General features: G+C 39.3%; 2 protein-coding genes across 4 annotated transcripts in view; one reads left to right on the forward strand and one right to left on the reverse strand.

Moving 5' to 3' along the window:
• The window catches only part of LOC111604292 (echinoderm microtubule-associated protein-like CG42247), a 43093-nt gene extending 29221 nt beyond the window's left edge, over positions 1-13872 (reverse strand). For 2 of the 3 annotated variants that reach the window (XM_023322315.2, XM_023322314.2), the window contains exons 1-2: positions 8748-9709; positions 6712-8016 (exon numbers count right to left, since the gene is read on the reverse strand). In XM_023322315.2, the coding sequence (XP_023178083.2) occupies positions 6712-7686 (975 nt within the window). In that variant the 5' untranslated portion in view covers positions 7687-8016; positions 8748-9709. Of the gene's footprint in view, positions 1-6711; positions 8017-8747; positions 9710-13336 lie in introns of those variants that run through there. The other variant, XM_023322318.2, reaches the window with a different exon arrangement.
• Positions 13873-15582: 1710 nt separating this feature from the next.
• LOC111604329 lies at positions 15583-16194 on the forward strand. Its single transcript, XM_023322391.2, has 2 exons — positions 15583-15836; positions 15891-16194. Exons 1-2 carry the CDS (start codon positions 15619-15621, stop codon positions 16066-16068), a joined length of 396 nt encoding a protein of 131 aa, XP_023178159.2. The 5' UTR covers positions 15583-15618; the 3' UTR covers positions 16069-16194.
• Positions 16195-19829: the final 3635 nt, after the last annotated feature.

Raw genomic sequence — 19829 nt, forward strand, 5'->3', positions numbered from 1 at the left:
TTGCTGGTTGGCCACTTATTTCTTGGCAGCGAACAGGCAGCCAACCATGCCAGCACCAGGGACAGACTCCCATACCCGAAAAGTATACAAAAAAACAGACTACAATTTCTAATTACTGTCATTTGGCTCTGGCTTAGGTTTTGGGCTTTGCGGCTGTTCAGAAGCAAGGGAAGATGCCAACATTTCGCTAATTTGTGTTACGATATGTCTGAACGCGCACAATTTGGCTCGGCTCTGTGCAGAATACAATTATTTGGCGTCTTGTTTTGTTTTGAAACAATTCATTGGGATTGACGGCATAAGTCTTGGGATGTATAAAAGGGCTTAAAATGTGACGACGACCTTCCCAGCAGGAGGTATTTCGTTAGTCTCAAAGAACTTGAGATATAAATAATATTTAAATTAAAGATATTCCTTCTTTATACATTAAAAGTATGATACGAAATGCTCGCCCTTGAAGTATAACGCAATCGGTCTATCAATTTATAGCTCTGCAGCTGCAACCGCAGCAACTTACAACTGTCCCCTGATATTTGTTTAACACCAGTCCTTGTTGGTGTTTACGTCGCAGTTTCTGATGCTGCAATTAAAAACGCTGATATATGTTCTTTTTACAATTCAATAAATTCATTCAATGCTTTACTGCCATCTGACAGTCTAGCCATTTGACTGTCTGACAGTATGACCAGTGGACAGTCCGACGGGCTGGCCGTCCATTTACCCTGGGCGCTACTTTTAACCCAATACGCCTTGCATACAATTTATTTTGACTCTTTGCACGCGAGCAATTCCGAATCCTGCAACCAATGACAGTTTAATTAATTGCCACACTGTAATGCGTTTTAAATTGTCATGTTTATACAGGAATGTCCGGCGAGTGTCGAGCGCCCGGAACGCTCTAGCTGTTCCCGGCAGTTGGCCAGTTCGCATTGAGTGGGTGGTAGAGTGGTATACCTTTGTTTGTTGAACAATGGTCGAGAACAGAATTCAATCAGGCAAAACATTTATAATATTCCGGCGAAATACCTGGGAGATGAATTCACGAGTCAAAGAGCTGCAATCGGAAGCGCCCAATACGCCCCCATGTCTACAAACCGAATATCAAGCATACACACGCACTCAAAAGCATTCACATTTCTGTATTCTTTCTGTGCCCTGCGTATGGGATTCTTTCTCTAGCCTTGTGCGTCTGTCTGTCTATCTGATGTATTAACGCGTGGGTAAAAGTTAACAATATTTTTGTTAAATATTATGCTCTGATAATGATCGAAAAGTATTTCAAGTGTAATCGACTGAAAGCATTGTCGATTTTTATATTAAGCCATAAAATCGAGACTCCAAATATTGTATTTAATTTTATGTATCATTTATGTATGAAATATTGAATTTATGTATTTTAAACCATTTTATTATCATATTTTATATACCAGCTCCAAATTTCCCGGAGGGAGTTTGCATTCCTACTTAGCTGGCAAATACTCCATGGAACGTATAGATCGAACGCGAATTGAAATCAGCCAATTACCAAAGACACGTGGCAAGCAGCACCAAGCACACTACTTTTTCCTATACATGTGCACACATACATTCAAATGAATTAATTCTTCCCAAGTCTAAGAATCGCAATTGCACTTAAAATGTGTTCTAGCTGTCAACTGGTAATTCTTTTTAATTTTGAAACGCTAAGCGGTGTTAATGGAGGCCACTTCTCAAAATTTTGTGATTAGCAGCGCCAGTTCTCTATATAATTGTATACACAAACTCATACATTTATTTTTCTCAATTAGAGAAACGTCGATTGCAGATGAATTCTGATGGAATTGTCAGCTGCAAGTTTATTTTCGGATCTGGCATAATCAATGAAGTAGCGGCGGTGGTAGGCGTGACCCGTGTGATAAAGAAGCCGTTCATTCTGTTTTGTTTGTTTTTGTGCCGTTTTCCGACTTCACTTATCTCAGTATAATATTAATATTATTTAAAAAAATGATTGAGGAAATGATGTATCAAAGGCAGAGCATATCAAATATATTAATGCATAAGAGAGACAATTTACCCAATTAGATATGAAATAATAAGTTATTTTAAATATTGTGTAAAATATTATATAATTATATTTTTCGCATTCAGCCAAGTGAAAGGCTCATTTCATATATGACATATTGGTTTTATGTACTTTCCGTCTTACTGTCCATCCGTCTGTCCGTCCATCTGTCTAGTGACTTGAAATTTGGTATATATACTCATAAGTACCCTTGCCTAGACTTCCCCGACTTGACTTTGAAATGCATACACATGTTAATAAACCAATAAATATTTGACGGTTATGGGGGACGTGGTAAATACTGTATTTTTATAGTTCAGAACCAGAGAACCATATAAATATATGTCCACGCCCACTAGGAGCGTGGCAAATCGGAACTGACAAATTCAGTATTGCTTTAAGCAGTATAAATTCTCTAAATTTGTAGGTCGGGTCAAAAAAGGCGGGAGCTAAAAAATAATCCTGTTACTGTTGAGTCTGTGTCTAATCCTGATGGAGCACAGTTCCTATTTTCAAATAAATAAATTGTATATGCATTGACTAACATAATAAAATATTGTGTAGACGCGGAAAAGCATCTGTCGTGCATGAAAAATTTACGTTTTTCTATTTTCATTATTTCAATCTTACTCTATTACAGGGGTAAAAACAAGCATATATGTGAGCATAATAAAAGCTTCTAGGTTCGAAATTGCAGCTTGGACTAGCTTCAGGGTACATCCTAGGTAATTGTTACTTGTTTTTAAAGTAAAAGTGAGGCAGGGTTAGTCTGAATATGTTGTTTATATGACATCCTCGTTATATTTGAATATATTCAATATTTAATTGCAGTATTTACAAATCTCACCACTGTAACTCAACGATTTGTTATTACGGCACCGAAGTTGGTGCGAGTCGTTGGCTTTATTATTTTCAATTTGTGTTCCATTGCTTTTAATAATTGTTATTATTGGTCTGGTTGGTTGGGGTTGTTTTTTCTCGTGTGTGTTTTTAATTTCAACACCTACATATTTTCATATATGGCTGCAATATTTATTTCATCAGCGCTTGTCGCTTTACGTCTGCTGCGTTTCAATTAAAGCATCGGATTTACACTTGACCACAAAATTTGAAATGCCTGAATGGCATTTAAATAGCACCAAACGTGTCTGTTTTGATTTGGAAATACCTTGTAATTGGCAGGCGGTAATTTGTTAAAGTGCTTTTAAATACTAGGTCAAAATCCGTTCACGGATTATGCAGCAGCAGCAACAGCAGCACACCAACACACCAGCTGTACGCTGGTCACATTTGCCAATTGAATGCATTTGCAACATGGCGTATGCGTAATATTAATAGACGTTAAGTTTTTGCTTACGTTGGCATCGTTGGCATGTGCAGAGCTTGTTTTGCTGCTGCCAGTACTTGGGTGTCGTTTAGCCCTGATAGTAAATGCCGCAAAGCACACACGCACAATTGTATTTATGTATCTATAGATATCTGTTTTGCCTTTTCTACTGCAGCCTTTGACGCCGCGCTAAATTGCCGATAAGCCAAAGAGCAAACGACTTGCAGACGTTACGTGCAACAATTGTTTGTCGAATCAATTCACTGCATTGCAAAGCAATGTCGACGTAGTCAGAAATGAATCAGCCTTCCGTTGGATTGGCAGACGAGCATCAACAATTCATTGCGATAGCCGTCGGCGAAGATGGCTGCAGATGAGATTGTCCTTGCTAACAGATGCTAACGCGCAATTTGCGTCCACAGCTGAACCGCATGTATCACATAAATGGCAGTAAAACTCATCACTTGTCAGTGGATGCAGGCGAAACTCTGTCGTGTGACACAGATACAGGGCTGTTATAATTTGTGTGCCCTTTGCTTTCGCCGCAACGAAGAAAGAACTTTACATTGACGTCAAATTCCGTTCGCTCGTGCGATTCTGTTTTGCAGTTAATTACAATGCGCCTGGCTCCTAGCTCTTGGCTCCTGGCTCCTGGCTCCTGGCTGCTGACTCCTGACCTTGCGTGCTGCATTCGCGATGCAGAGGTTTCGCTTTTAGCTTTCCGCGCACGTTTCTGCCAAAAATCTTAATTTCTTTTGGACTGCTTTGAAAGTCAGAAGCCCTTCGTGTCCATTTTTCTTTCAATTTAGGGCGCAGCACCGCGTACAAGCCCTTCAGCACCAACACCATCAGCCGCCCAAGCACAAGCCCAAGCCCATAATCACATACCCCAGCACCGACACCCTTTCTGTCTTTGTAATTTCGCACATGCGATTCGCGGTTGCCTTTGCCGGTTATCATTTACAATTGGCTGCACCTAATAACTTTAAAGGAGCTTCCAATGTCTGAATTCAAAACGATTTTGTCACAACACATGTAGGGAGGACATACTGTAGAATAACTAATTGACTAGCACTGGTTATGTGTGTGCCTCGTTGCCCTTGGCCCTTTCGCTATATGAGCAATTATTTTAACAAGGCAAATGCAATTTGCTGCACCCAAAATCATATCAGCTCGACCCACTGGTCACGCACGTCCCGTGACGAATAAATTATCATAAATGCTTTGGTAAGCCTAACCTTTGATTGCGTGCCAGCAGCTTGGCTCCTGTTGAATCAAATGTGGAGCTAGATTAATTTCTATTATTACACTTGCTTAATCCACATGCAGTTAACGCCTTCTCGAGCAAGAGCTCTTCCTCTCACTCTTTCTTCCTATTTTCTCTCTCATACATACACTTTAATTTCCCTAAGTGAAACACCGCAAGTTTTCAAATTGGCCCTTTTCTCAGAGGGAAACGTCTAGAGAGGGTTCGCAGAGCTACAGAGAGCAGCACTGGATTTTATGCACTTCAACCATCTGCAGGGCATAGCTTCAACTCCATGCTCCGATGCCTGATGCTTTGGTATTGTTCCTTGTTGCATTTTGTGCGCCTCTTGTTCCACACGGAACTCCATGCGGCAACAGCAGCGCCGGCGGCCCGACCGGCGCCTCGTCATAAGTTTTCATTTGGCAGAAGTCTCCTGCTGCGCTTTTGTTTACCAGCCACGGGCATTGCACGAGGTTGCTTCGGTGGTGCATCTGCACAGCTTTTAGCTGGCCTTTGTCTCGGCCGATCTCAGAGAACGCTTGCCAAGCTGAGTGCATTAAGGGAATAGTCTGCAAGTAGCCTTAGCGTTGCCAATACGCGAAATAGCCTGAGAGCAGACCGCGCCATGCCATTGTCTTTGCGGATTATGAATGCATGAATTCCTATCAGCACTGCTCAGACTTCAGCAAAGGCATGTAAAAATCGTTCAATTGTAGGCGTTGGACGTGAAGGAAGTGTAATTCAATGATTGCCTAAAATTTCAATTTGTGCTTCATGCAAATCGAAAATCTAACTTATGAATTTCATTGCGCTTAAAGTGAGCTAGGCATTGGCATTAGATTGCATAAATTACGGCTGTTGCTTAAGCACGATAACCACATCCTCATCCTCATTCTAATTTGAATCTTCAAACGGGGCAAGAAACGAGTTGTGGTAAAAGTGTCGATCAGTATCTTATTTATCAATTTAGAAACACGTAATTATAAACATTAACTTATAAATATATATATCTATATATTATTGCATTCTATTTGGCTATTTGGATTTCAGTTTTCAAATTTCCACTCCCTTCAAAAGTCAACTTGTCTGAATATATTTGAATTCAGTATTCAATTCAAATTCAAAGGCCTTTGAAATAATATTGTCTCTAATAGCTTGTTTTAATTTCAATTTGTATCTTCGTTCTAAGTTGTATCTGGTAAAGTAGAGTTGAGATTTTTTTGGTGTTTGTAAATGTAATTGATATAATTTGAGTTCTGTCTGAGCAAATATCTTACGGACGCGTCGGCTACCATCGTTGGTAAGACCATGCCAAAGCTGTAGCTGACGTCCACTCTCTTTTTCTCTTTCACAAGGGTAATTCTCTTAGAAGCTATGTGAAGGGGACATTAGACGCAAGACCTAATTTCTAAGTCAACCCCACTTCACGGATTTATATTTTGCGTGTGTGGCGTGTAAAACGTGAAACTCCCACGAATGTAATACAAATAGCCCAACAGGCTAAGAACATTGGTAAGAGAGTATTACATAGTTTCAATTGCTATACACAAGCTCTTACACATGCACACACACACGGACGAGTCACACGTACACAGCTATACAATGTGTGTACAGATATAGTAGAGCGTAGAGGTTGTGGGACCAAATCGAAAACAAGTCCATAGAACTGAGAGCTGAGAACTGAGAACTGAGAACGACGAATGGTCAATAAAAACGAAAGTGTTCGCATGCAAAAATGTGGGTTCGGAACCAAAAATTGTAGAAAAACAAAAGTGAGAGTTTCTTAAGTTTTTAGGCCAAGTGACCCGATTTGAGGGTTGGGACTGGAGTTGAGGAATGAGACGCTGACCGCAAAAACTAGCAGCGTATATAGTTTTATGTGAGTATATATAAATTTATATATATATATATTCTGTTTCCATTTGCATAATTATACCAAAATATTCAAATTTCTATTGATTTTGCACTAAAGTTGACGTGGAAAGCAACACTTAAACTTCAAAATGCAATGTGGCAAAAAAAAAAAAAAAAAAATTTAAATTTAAGCTAAACACGCGTCGCTTATAATACAAGTTACAAAACTAAGGAACTTACCTTGAAGGCCTTGAATGAGGAGACCACATAGAATGCACCGTCCTCCAGCTCATCGAGGTGGTATTTTCGGTCGCCATCCATGGAGAAGACGTAGCGTGCACCACGCGGCAAATCCATTTTGGGAGAGATCTTGTCGAGCAGATTGTCCAGCGAGGTAACATCTCGGCCGGGACGGTAGCGCAGCTCAACGCCCGGAAAGAAGGGGTCACCATTGCGATAGAACACAACGCGACGAGCCTTCCAATATGAAAGATTCGAGTAACGGGAGGCCGCAGCACTAGAGATTTCTGGCCTCGATTTTGAGCGTACAAGCGGCACGACTGGCGGTTGCTCCGAATTCTCGCTCATGTTATCCAAATAGCTGGGACTAAGCGTACGACTTTGGTTGCCGCTCTGTGCGCCTGGGCCTGCACCCGAACCTACAGCTGGTCCGCTGGCTCTACCGTTACGTTGGGACCAATAGTCGTGCGAGGAGCCACCGCCAGCGGCACGGACTGCAGCTCCACCTCCACCAACAGTCGGAGCTGCACTGCTATTACCCTGCAAGTCCCCACCTGCTAAGTCATCATCCTCGTTGTATTGGGCATTTTGAAGATGTATTTGAAAGCTTGTTGAGCTGCCGGCACGTCGGCTGGTGGGGCTCTTAGAAGGACTATTGCAGTTACTATCGGTGTTTCGGCCCAGTCGTGAGTTGTTGGTTTTCACGTGGTTATCGTTATCATCAAACTGGCCTGTCGTCTGAGTGAATGTCGGCGAAACGTTTCCTTCGAGTTGTGAGTTCGAACTAATTTGAGCCATTGTTTGGCCACCTAGAATGGGCTCGCCATTAACAGCTGCGAGGCCACCGTCGCCATCACCATCGCCTTCGCCATCACCATCTCCATGACCAACATTAGCACCAGCACCAGCACCAGCACCTGTACCAGCACCAGCCCCAGCAACAGCGTCTACGTAGTCGTTCTCTTCGTTGGACATTATCCGTTTAGCCAGAGCTCTCTTTGCTTTCCTTGGCTCTCTGTCTCTCTCCGTCTCCGTTTCCTTCGCTCTCTCTATATCTTTCTCTGGTGTGACACAAATCTCAGCGTGACGTTGCCTTGCGTGACTCCGTTGTTGTGGTCAAAAGTCGCCACGGTAGCGTCTATGTCGCGTCGACTCAAAACGACTCAAAGGAGCTACTTCTACTCGATTAGTTCACGTATAAGATTTTGATTACCCGTAGTCGACGTGAGTCTCGTGTTCTGTGAGGTTCTGGTTGCCAGTTACATTTTTCTGTTATTGTATCCCAATACACAATTGTAGCTGGTCCTAAAAATGCAAGAATTATTTATACTGTTAGAGTGCCGAATTACTCAGAAATTTCCTTTAGGTCAAATCACAATTTTGGGTAGCATAGAAATCTCTTTTGAGCCATTTGGAACTTTCAACTCGATAGCCACTATCGGGATACTTGCAAAAAGCAATGCGTCCATGTCATGTCCATTTTCGGCAGCTCTTGAGATCCACTTCAGACGCAACTCAACAACTGCCGGGCCAACAACTTCACAGTTCCTTTGTCTGTAAACAGTGAAACAGTGTAAGGAGCCCACTTGTTCTACTTCTCACTTTGCTTGGGCAATGATGCCAGTACTGGGCTCTTGAATGAAAAAATCGCGCACTATTTGTCTTGTTTCATGTATCCGCCCTTAAAGTCTCTTCAACATATTATTGTGCCTGTGTTGGTGAAGTCACAGTTCCAGGCCAGTTGGCGGAGTCCATCTGTTGTACACATAAACAGGAGGAGGGTTTATACTTATATGCAAGTATATCCGCGTTCTGGAGGTGACCGAGAGCAGGGCGTAACTTGCTTCAAGTATTGTGGGTCTGTTCAGTTAGACCCGTCCCACAGACCCCACAGACGGTTGGCTCATATGCAAGTATTTCAGCCGCATCGAAATTTACCATTGCGATGTTTTTCACTTTGAATAATGCTTGGTTGGTTGGTGGAATCGACAGTGGGAAGTAGGCGAATGCTTCTACGTTTTTTATCGTTGACTTACCTGGCTTATGTAAATTATTTTTATTGCAACACGTTGCACTTCTTTGCTTCCATTTGCGGCTGAGGTTGTTCGTTGTCCTCTGCACTATTTTTTGCGGCAATTAGCTTAATGACACTTTCGTTACAGACCTCTGGGATAAAGTTGGCTGTTAATGTGCAAAGGGTTGTTGACTCTTCGGCTTCGGCAGCTTCCGTTGCGTCCGTTTGCTCTAATTGCCTATCAATCAGGCGCGATTGTTTCAACTTATTGGGGGCAAACAGGCGGCGCGCAGGCAACCACACATATTTACTTGAATCGGGTTTAATGAAGTCAAGCAAAAGTTTATTAAAATATCTTACAAGAAAGTTATCAAAACAAAGTGCGCAACTTTCAGGCTGGACTTCCTTGAGACAGCTCTTGGCCGTGTTGTGCACACTGCAGAAGAAATTCCGTCTGGCAACTTTGCCGGTCGAAGTGTTTTTGAATTGTGTTTCATGTGCTTGTCCACTCTAAAGTCCTCCACGTAGCCAATTTTCATAGAGAGCGCGCCTCGGGCTCCGACGTCGACGACGACGTCGTGGGCATTGAATTACGTTTTGTTGTTGTGTTGCTTTGCTTTTGGTGCAGGCGCCTGACTTATGGGCTAATGCTGCCACGCGACTTCTCCGGCATTGCCACACCTCCTAACTCCCGTTCGCCTAATTGTGCCCTCTTATAAGTCACCCGTCCCTGTGGCGGGCATTGTGCCATTTGCCGTTCTTTAAACCATTTTGCTGTGCAACTTCCTCCGCCTCCTCCCAATCTCATGGCATACAAACCCCTCAAAAACAAGCTAGCGGGAGGTTTAACCACTTCGGCGACATTACGAGTAAAGTGCTCGAGCTCAGTTTGAGGTATCACAAAAGTTAGCACTTGTTACTTAATGGCTCAAACGTTTTGTGGTCAAACGTATATACAGCGGCATACCATACACTTTAACACAATAGGAGAATTATTTAATAGAGACATTAGGGAAAACCCAGCTATGAATATCTTTAATTTGGTATTATCTCTACATGTCTTGTACACCTTATGTTCAGCTAAGCTTTCTGTTATATTGAAAAAAAAAACTTTAAAAAATTAAAACTAATTAATTTTTAATGAATAAAATAGCTTAAGATCTTACGATTATCGGGTCATTAAATTAAAACATGAACTTGTCATACATATTTATTTTATTGATGTTCCATATGTGAAAGATCTGTTTGAGCACAGCGGAATATAAAGAAGAATTTTAGATTTGGAATACTTCTTATAAAAGTTAGAGTAATCCAGAAAACTAAATTGTGATGTGCAATTCTATTTATAATGAATGTAAGAAATGAAAGTAAGCTGAAAAACTAAATTTTGATTTGTCAAAGACCAAGTTTAATGATTATTTATACACTTTTATTAAATCTCACAAACATTCTCATAGCTGCTTTTCTTTACCGAGCTATTGGGTACAATGTGTGAGTCTGTAGGCTAACGTGCTTATATTGTCGTTAAATGGAAGTCGCCAATTTGCTGTGTCGTCGTACGCTACGGGGATACGTCAGCGTCGACAACACATTTCACCATGTCATGGCTCTCTTGTTGCTGCGTATTTCCCTCTTACTTGCAACTTCTTCTAGGTTCCCGAGGTGCAATCCCGTCAATTTTAGTTTTGGGTCACGCTATTTGACCAGAACTGATTGAAAGAATTGGAATTGATGTACATGTGTATACCCTGTAAGCACTCAACGCTGTGTACAAATAAAATAATAGAATTTATGGGAAAAAACGAAATCGAATTATACTCAAAGAATAATAGTTGAAAATGTCAGCTTATAGTTGAGCATAGGGTATATTATGGCAAGGCACTTTTGCTTTATGCCACTCTTAATGAGTCGTATCAAAATTGGGCCAAACCCTAGTGGAAATATCCTTTTATTACATTATATTTCCAAATAGCAATTGTGATTTGCACTAGGAGTCGCATGGTCTTGTCCTAGTTGGGTAGAGTGTCTGCACGACAATCTCTGACATTTTGCCGAGACATATAATACTCTATCGCATATAGTGTATAGCGGGAGCAACGGATTGTGCACATTTAAGTTATTTTATTTTATAAGCACTTTCTAGGCTCACATATTCATATTTATTTCCTACGCCAACATACAAAAAATATTTGGTTTTTTTAGATACATTTAGCTTTATTACATGTTTTCTAAATATTTTTATATCTTGACAATAATGAAAAATAAATATTATTTCATTACACATATCTCAGTGAGAGTATCTTAAATTCGGTTTGCCAATGATAACTGTTACGTCGTGTAATTAATTATATTTTTTGTTCTTACAATCGCGTGGGCGATGCAACGTTTGGTGAAGTTAATGTATTATTTTAATATTATTTCCGGAAAGTGCGTGATTTATACTCATTGCGAATACAAAGTAAAATGGGTATATTATTTAACTTCAAGTAATTATGAAATAAATAAGTAAGAATGGGACAGTCGGGCGCTATCGACTGTATAATACCCATTCACCTTAGACACAGTTCAATATTTGTTGGTAAAGAGATCAAAAAGGATTCAGCAGTAATTAAGTTTCCAGCTATAAAGTTTTGGAAAATATATATACATATTCTGAATTGGATATTAGCGTTTAAATAACGGCGTTTCTAATTTACCAGGTAGAGTCAGTTCCCATTTGCCGAGTCTGGGTATATCGGTAAAGTTTATCTCTATATAAGATAATGGCAGTTGCGTATATATATATATCAATTTAAATCTTTTAACCTTTGCGGACATTGGTCTAATCTAATATACTCTTTCATTTAGTGAATGAGTATAAATACATGCGAAAGTCGGAACTCATAATAGGACCATTTAGCCTTAGTTATCATGTGGATTAGAGTAGGACTGTATTAATTAGTAACCCCGTATTCTGCTGATTTTATAATTTATAATTAGCTATTTAAATAATAGTAGAACCGAGTCCTTCGGCTTGCAGGCAATGCAGCATCCATCCAAAGTGGATATTCGAGACTCATTCACATAATTTTCTGGATCGATAACTCATCGACCAAAGGCTGCTGTAAACATAAAACAAGTAAAAATACTGCAGTCGGCCGCTACCGACTACATAATACACTTTCACGGTCTAAACGCTGCCAGTTCAAAAGCATTGGAAGATACGTTCTTATATATACAAATATATTTTTTGGTAATTACGTTGAGGAGGTCAGCATTAGTTTAGTTGAATAAAGTTCAAATTTTCAAGTCTCTAACACTTTGAATAATAGATCTTCTGATATACCAGATATAGAATCGAATATGGACTAGGTCTAGCTAATCTATTACTTTATGCATTCAGTCGATTGTGATACACAGTCATAGAATTTTCGAGTCCTTACTTCAATACGTTAACAGACACTCAAGCACAGACTGGGCAAATACCGCTTGAGTAAGCACCACATATGAGAGGTAGTGCACCAAAAAGCCACTAAAAAGGCCAATGGCACAAGCCTATATTTTTATTGCATAGTTTTGAGCGTGATTCATAGTTCCCGTCTGGAGTATTGTAAATAAATGCGCTAGAAAAAGTATGCGAAGGGTGTGGTCAAATGACTGCAACGACGACAGCAACCAGCAGAATAACTTCAACGAGAACAAGACCGAGAACGAGAACGACAACGACAACGACAACGACAACAATAGGGCTGTTTTAATGTGACCATTAAACAATAGCTGTAAGGACAATGGATACACATATAGAAAGCCAGCAATAGTTGCAGAGCTATAGTAAACGCTTGTTCAAAAGCTCACTGCTTACCCAGTAAACAATTTTATAAAGACATATAAATCGACTCAGCACTTGGGAGTCAGTTTGTAAGTGACCCAATCTATGACTGGGCTATGAAACTATTTACCTGTTCAAGACACTGAAAGAATTGTATTCAGTATTCAGATTTTTATCTTCGCGAGTTATGTGCCTATAGCTTAGCTCCATAAATGGCTGCTTGGGTATAATTGCAGTAGCATATACAACACCGTTCTTCCTCATGGATGACGTCGCGAGAGATAACATTTCAATACATTGTACGAGCATAATGTCCATCACATTTCTCAAAGGAAAAGAAATGTTAAGGAATGCAACTGCAGCAGCAGAGACGTGACGGTGACATTGGTGAAACGTGGAACTAGCGTGAGGCAAAATGAACTACAACAAATACGAAATATTTTATGGAAGAACTGGCAAATCGAAAATGTCAATAATGAGCTCAAGCCCGTCTCAGAATGTGCCAGCGGCCCTTGCCAACAATGTGGATGCTGTTGCATTTACACCCAATATCAATTGCTCTGACAGCAAAGAACAAAATCCCATAGACACGAAGACCCACATCAGTCGAGAAGCACCCGGCGTCTGCTTTGTACAACTGAATGAAACGCATGACGAAATGACAATATGAAAAAGGAAAAGCGAATCGAATGTGGGTGGCATAAAAACAACCACAAACTATTTCTCGGTCAACTACGTATGTCCCTCTAGCCGCACACTTAAGTACTGCATATAAATACGCATACCAATGCATACATACTTACATGTAAGTTGAAATATGTGAGTCGGTAAGCCAGGACCCTTAGACATAGTCAGTCTCAGTGTAGTCGTTCGCATCCTTGCGATAATTTGGTCGCTGGCATGCCGGCTGGCAAAAAGAAAGTCGTGTCCTCAAATGACAATCTGTTTGAGCTGTCATCGGTTGTTGGCAAAAGTTTCAATTGTCTCCGACTGAGGATGTGTGAATGTGACTGCTTAAGTTTTTGCCCTGCCTCTTCCTGTTGCATGTACGAATACAATTAATTACATTATTGTATGCTGCCAGCGATGAGCATAATTATTCATGCCGTCTCCATAATGTCAATGCAAAGTAAACAAACCAAGCACGAATTGGGAATTTGGTAATTTTTATGACATTGATAAAATTCAACATTTTAATGATGTTCGGGAAAGAGGCTCCTATAAGGCTGTTATTCAATCATATATTCTGGGTCAAGGCGATGAAGCGAGAATATAAACTATCCATAATCTCATTCTCATGGAAATAATACTATTTCCTTTTATTTTAAATATAAAATATGGAGAAATAAGTGATAAGTTTGTACTGTCTATAAAAAAAAAGCCATATAAATAAAATCAAAAAAGTTATACTATGGACGCTTTTGACCTTTCGATTGTAAAACATAAAAATCCTAGTTGACTTTTACTTGTTTTAAATATTTATTGTGAAAAGAACTTATTTAAAATCATTTTTGCTGAATTTCTGTGATTTAATATTCTGCAGCTTTGATAGGAGACTCAACAGATTTGACAAGGCAAGCAGAATTTAGCATGTCCTTTTGATGCCCACTTCTATTCTATGGTCAGAAAACTAATTGCGGGGTTTTTTAATTCGTTCATTTGGCGACTGATTTTAATATGATTGCAATTTGCGCTAACAGTTGGTGGCCAGGGACCGGCGCAGAGTTGAATGGTCAACACTAGCCACACAGCGGGTGTCTACAACAACACAGTCGACTTTTGGGCACATTAGTTTCGCATCACTTGCCAAAAATGTTGTGGCTCGCAGCCATTGCTTTTACTTTGCGAGCGGCTGGTGTTGTAAATTGCTGTTTCCATGAATGTATCTGGAATGTGTATATATGTGTGCATGTGTACCTATTTTTTCTGTGCCGTCAATTATTTTGCTGACTGCAGTTGGCCAATTACTAATTACAGACCATGTACTTGGCTTCCAAGACCCGGTCAACCGCTGTGGAAACTTTTCATTAGGTCCATGAAGAAGCATGAAGAAGCATGGAGAAATAAATACATTGGTAAATCAATTATGTAGCTTACAATTGTTTGTTCGCTACTATTCATTTATTTGATATATTTAATTTGGCGCAGCTCTTTTCATTAATGGAAACCAGAAGTTTTCCTGAATACTTTAAAAATGAGATTTTCTCGTCTCTGCGGCAATTGCCTTCAATGCCAACCATCTTTTTAGAGCCGCAGCAAATGTAATTAGCCCTAAGTGTATCGTCTGCGGCTCGCCTGTTGTTTGCCACCATCTTCGTAATTTGTTGTTAATTACTTTTTGCTTTATGGAATTTTTATTGAAAATTAATGCCAGCGGATTGGTCATCTGGAAATGAAACGACCCGGCGCCACTTTAATTGAAATCAGCTTCCATATAACAACATACATAATGGTGTCGATTGCGTTCAACTCATTACGAATCCTGATTATTGACCAATTTCTCGAATTTTTCATTATTTACCCTTTATGCGTAAAAGCAATAAAAAGGATACAACGAATTTCTGTATTCCTGATCAACATCCACATCGACAGAGTGGTCAATCGACGAACGTTAATGAAAACTCATAGCTTAATATTACGCGTTCATGTTATTTGTTTAAAAAAATTCATATTACTGCATGAGAGAATGTTTCATGACACACTCTCTGATTAAAATCATTAAATATAGAAGCTTAATGAGGCTGTAGTCCATCACTCATGTTGTTGAATAGCAACCGAGAGTTCATGAGTTTCAGGAAAAGTTCAGAGTGTAAAAATTTATAGCTTCGTCTATGCTACGACATATAATAGCTTGCAAGAGGAGTTCGCCTTTTTGCTTGCTACCATGAGAAAACTTGGAATAAAAAGTTTAACTGTGAAGGGTATTCTATGTTCATCACAATACGGACAACTAACGGTATTTTCATTTTTATATATTTTAAATTGAATAGTGATAGCTGTAAAGCCTAACCGCAGCAGGCAGTTGAATCAAGTTTCACAGTTCTCATAAAGCCTATGTATCATTTCATTATATGTTTTACATTATATGTATTACACATTACATTGCCTTAAAAAGCTGAAAATGGCAAGCCCGAATCCCAAGTGCTGCATGGAAACGCGAACCTGTAGAAGCATCGCTGAAATTGTGAGCAAGTACAAAAAACTATGTGATCAAACGAGCCAAGTACTTGCCAGATCAACATGCCGGGACTGTGGACGTTTAATTGGACGTTGCAACTTTGATCTATTGAAGAGCCAGAAACGGTGAGTATGTGTCGTGGAATGTATAAAATTAACTGACTTTAAAGGAGTGTTTAGATTTAACTTTATCAGAAGCAAGGAATTATGTATTGGCATATTTTTTGGTGGAATCTTTCTATTGTCGGGATTGACCCTGCTGCTGATACGACGATACAATCACACGTTTATCTATGGGTCGGGCGGCTGCAAGTCGGGAGTGTTGTGGACCTACAATGATTGCGTCGTAATGGCTTAAACAAACAGCAAGTGTTATAAATATATTTTTCTGTTAACGTCTTCTCATTCGATATGTTTTTAAAAGACATAAGCATTATTGAACTTTTCAAAAATAATTCAACCCAGCCATAATAATGAGGTTTGATTTATCAAATTGAGATTTCTTTTTTTAAATTGTACCATGTTAAATTGTAATTCAGTATGAACTATATTATCATATCAGACCTACACATCCAGTCACCTGCAAAACAGAAATATTCTACTTTAAAGAGGCGTTCATTAGAGCTAAAACCTTTTTGCAGCATTTGAATATGTGAGAGTCATGCATAACTGTTTTGCCGCTCTTAGTTGTTAAATCTGTGGCCTTTTATGGGCACTTTGAAAGCGCTTTCACTCAATCAAATGGGAGACCACAGTGCGCTAAGCACACCTTGCTAATTAGGCCGCAGGCAATTTAGCGCCCCTTTTTGGGCGTTGTCAATCATCAAGCCGTTTAAATAATAAATCACTTTAAAATTAGTTTGCCAAGTTGAGCAAGTTGAGCGTCGACAAATTAGTAAAAGTTAATTAAAACTATTTAAATTGCAAATTATTGTAAAGTTTTTCCCATACACACACACACACTCTAGCCTATATATATATATATTTGAATGTATGTATATATGTATGTATGAAAAATTCCAGCGTGAACTGTCAGGCAAAACAAGTAAGGCTACTGCAGCCGGATGCGAACGACTGTATAATACTCTATTACAGTTAAATTTACTTATTTATTACAGTTAAATTTACAGTTAAATTTACTTATTTATTAAGGTTCTCCGATTTGCTACGTCGCAATGAGGCAATCCATCTCTAACATTTTGAGATTTGAGCTTTAAAATGCTGGAATATATACTTTTATCTGATTTGTCAAGCCGTAGATACGATGTATTTTTGTTAGCAGGAGTATAAGTTGCTTATTGTAAACGACGCAGACTGATATTGCAAAAAGCTATATACTCTTTTCCCCTCGTGAACACGTATAAAGAGCTGTAGATGTAAAGCACAGGAGCACAGCACGCACACACACATACACACACACACATAGACTAGGGACCACATTGCTGAGTAAACCTTAGCAGAGTTAACGCCCATTCCAGAACTTCGCAGAGTCGCACGCCCGCACCCACATAGCCATAGTACATACCTATATAAACGCCGTACATTGCTTTTTCTTTTCACAGCATGTTTAAATGGGGGAAATTAAAAAAAGAGCGCACCTCTGCTGTACTGCTAGATATAAACATATATATATCTTTGCGAACTATGAAAAAAATGTCAAGTTGTGTGCGCAACTTGGCTGGCAGGCAGTCATTCAGTTGGCAACCAAGGCGTCGGGATATTGGGGTGTCGCGGCGATAGGGCGATGGGGCGATGGGCGATGGGCGTTAGGGCGTGGCGCGTGGAGCAACAATTTGCATATAAAAAGGGTTGTTAGACTTTAAATAGCGGCCTGTCCTATTATCTGCATTAGGGTAGATATGGCGCGCATTAAGATAAGGTACTTACAGCAACGTTTACGGGGGATCGGGACGGGAGCCGAGCTACGTAAAGTTAATTTATGCGGGTGTGGAAACGACTAGACACACACATGTGTGTGTGTGTGTGTGTGTCTTTGAACGTCTGCATGTAAAACATGTTGAAATTTTAATTAAAGTTAAAACGTTTAAGCACTTTTAAAAGATGTTGAAAGAATCTAAATTGGAAATTCAATTCCTTTGAACTTCTCTTTGCGATGACATCTGAAAAGTCAGCGACATTGACTTAAAACTATCCAAGTATGTTAGTAAGCAGCTCTTTGGATCATTGAGTACGAAAGTTTTATGATTTCCTTTAGCTTAAGTACATCAGCTGCCATGGAAGGATGTATAACAATATAACCAATATTTGTAATTTAATTATTTTATTACAGTGACAATTATTAAATATCATGGTAAAATTATACTCAATTAGCACCCTTAAAGTTTCATATTACATACATGCCATTTTATTAAGAAGGTGAATGTAGAGCTATGAGCCATGGTTCATAGCTTCTAATAGTTGAGTAGCCACGATATATTCGGTATATCTTTTAGATAGAGTTGTCAACGAGAGTAGATGTTCTCTAGCATTTTAAATAATAGTATTTCTGATATAACAGATAGAGTATTTCCTGATTTGACACGCCTGTTGTGGGTTTATCTGGTGAATCACAATACTTTATGTGAAGTGAACTCCCAACAAGTCGTATTATTTTACAAAATTAATATACTCCTTCTATTCGTGACATTACATTTTCATTCATACATTTTCATTTCTCATTATTGCGGCTTGTTATACCCTGATCCGATTGAAAATGAGAAATATGGGTATAATGCTGCTGTGCAAATGTAGGTAACAAGCAGAAGGAGGAGTGGCAGACCGTCCGTTTGACCGTCTGTGTGATCGCGTCGACCTCAGCATATATAAAAGCTACTGACTTGAAATTCTATACATTTGTAGGTCTGTGCAGCATGCATATCAATTTTGCTTCAAGTAATCGATCACTATTCTCGTACGACTTAAGAGCAAGAGCCTCCAAATTTTATATTTAGTTTAAAGTATATTTTCTAAAATTTTAATTTTTATTACATTTTGGATACCGGCTATAAGTTTCCCCAAATAATTTCAGTTGAAACATATAAGCATTGTAATGCCGGCATTGGTAGAGGAGTTGACACAAGCTCAGGGTTCGATGTAAGGTGTTGCATGGACGCTTTCTTTTGTTTTTTTTTTTTTTAAATTATAAAGTAGCTGTGTTGGCTCGAGTATTGATATCGTAATGTCGCGTTTTATTTTTATTTTTTTCTAATACGCGATACAAACCATTGAAAATATTAAAAAATGCAGATAAGACTGAGATCAGGGTATCTCCTAGTCGGACACCCCAACAAGAGCTTTTTCACTTGTTTTCTGAATGTATTTATTAGCTTCGGGTTATTCTATTTAATATCTTTAAGGGTATTTAATCGTTTTTTAGAGATATAATCCATTGGACGTGTTTCACTTCAAAAGCTTGCCATATACACTGCTTTTTATCAATGTACAAGTTTATTTGATTGCTTAGGAAATCTCCCTTGCCATGTGGATTCCAAAAATTTGATCTACCGCACTGTATCACAACTGCAGATTCTTGGGTGAATACCCTTTTAACGCGATCATCGGTGACAGCTACGACAAAAAACAGTTTAGGGTGCAACTTATAAAATTAAAATTAACTCTCAAATTAAAATGTTGTTTTAAGCAAGCAAATTAATTTATGTATTTATACTAAGTCACACTCCATTAGATATAATTTTTGAATATTTTGATTTTGCCGCCCTAAATGACATGAAGAATTTCTTGGCCTTGCTGAGAGTTGACAAGGAATTAGCGCAGAGGTAACATAGACAAAAGGCTCAAGGCGAGTGTCATGAGAAAAACATAAAATAAACAGGCGAAAAGTTAATTGTATAAAATCAACACAGTTCATGTCAATAGCACCTACAAATGCCAGCACATAGGTTGAGCATGTTGACAACAGGTAATCCAATATTAGGGGCAGAAACAAACCAAATCCGGAGCCACAGTCCTTGTCTCTGGCTTACTCCCAGGTGAAGTTCTAGCTCTAGTCGCAAGCCTAGTCCCAGGCCAAGCTACAAATGTCGACAAATGTTAGGACGCGCAGGAAAGGCAAGGCAAGTCAGCGAAGCATCTAAGCCAAGTTACAACCCTCAGTCAGGC

The sequence above is a fragment of the Drosophila hydei genome, unplaced genomic scaffold, assembly GCF_003285905.1.
Source record: "Drosophila hydei strain 15085-1641.00,03,60 unplaced genomic scaffold, DhydRS2 tig00000001-arrow-pilon, whole genome shotgun sequence".
NCBI lineage: Eukaryota > Metazoa > Arthropoda > Insecta > Diptera > Drosophilidae > Drosophila > Drosophila hydei.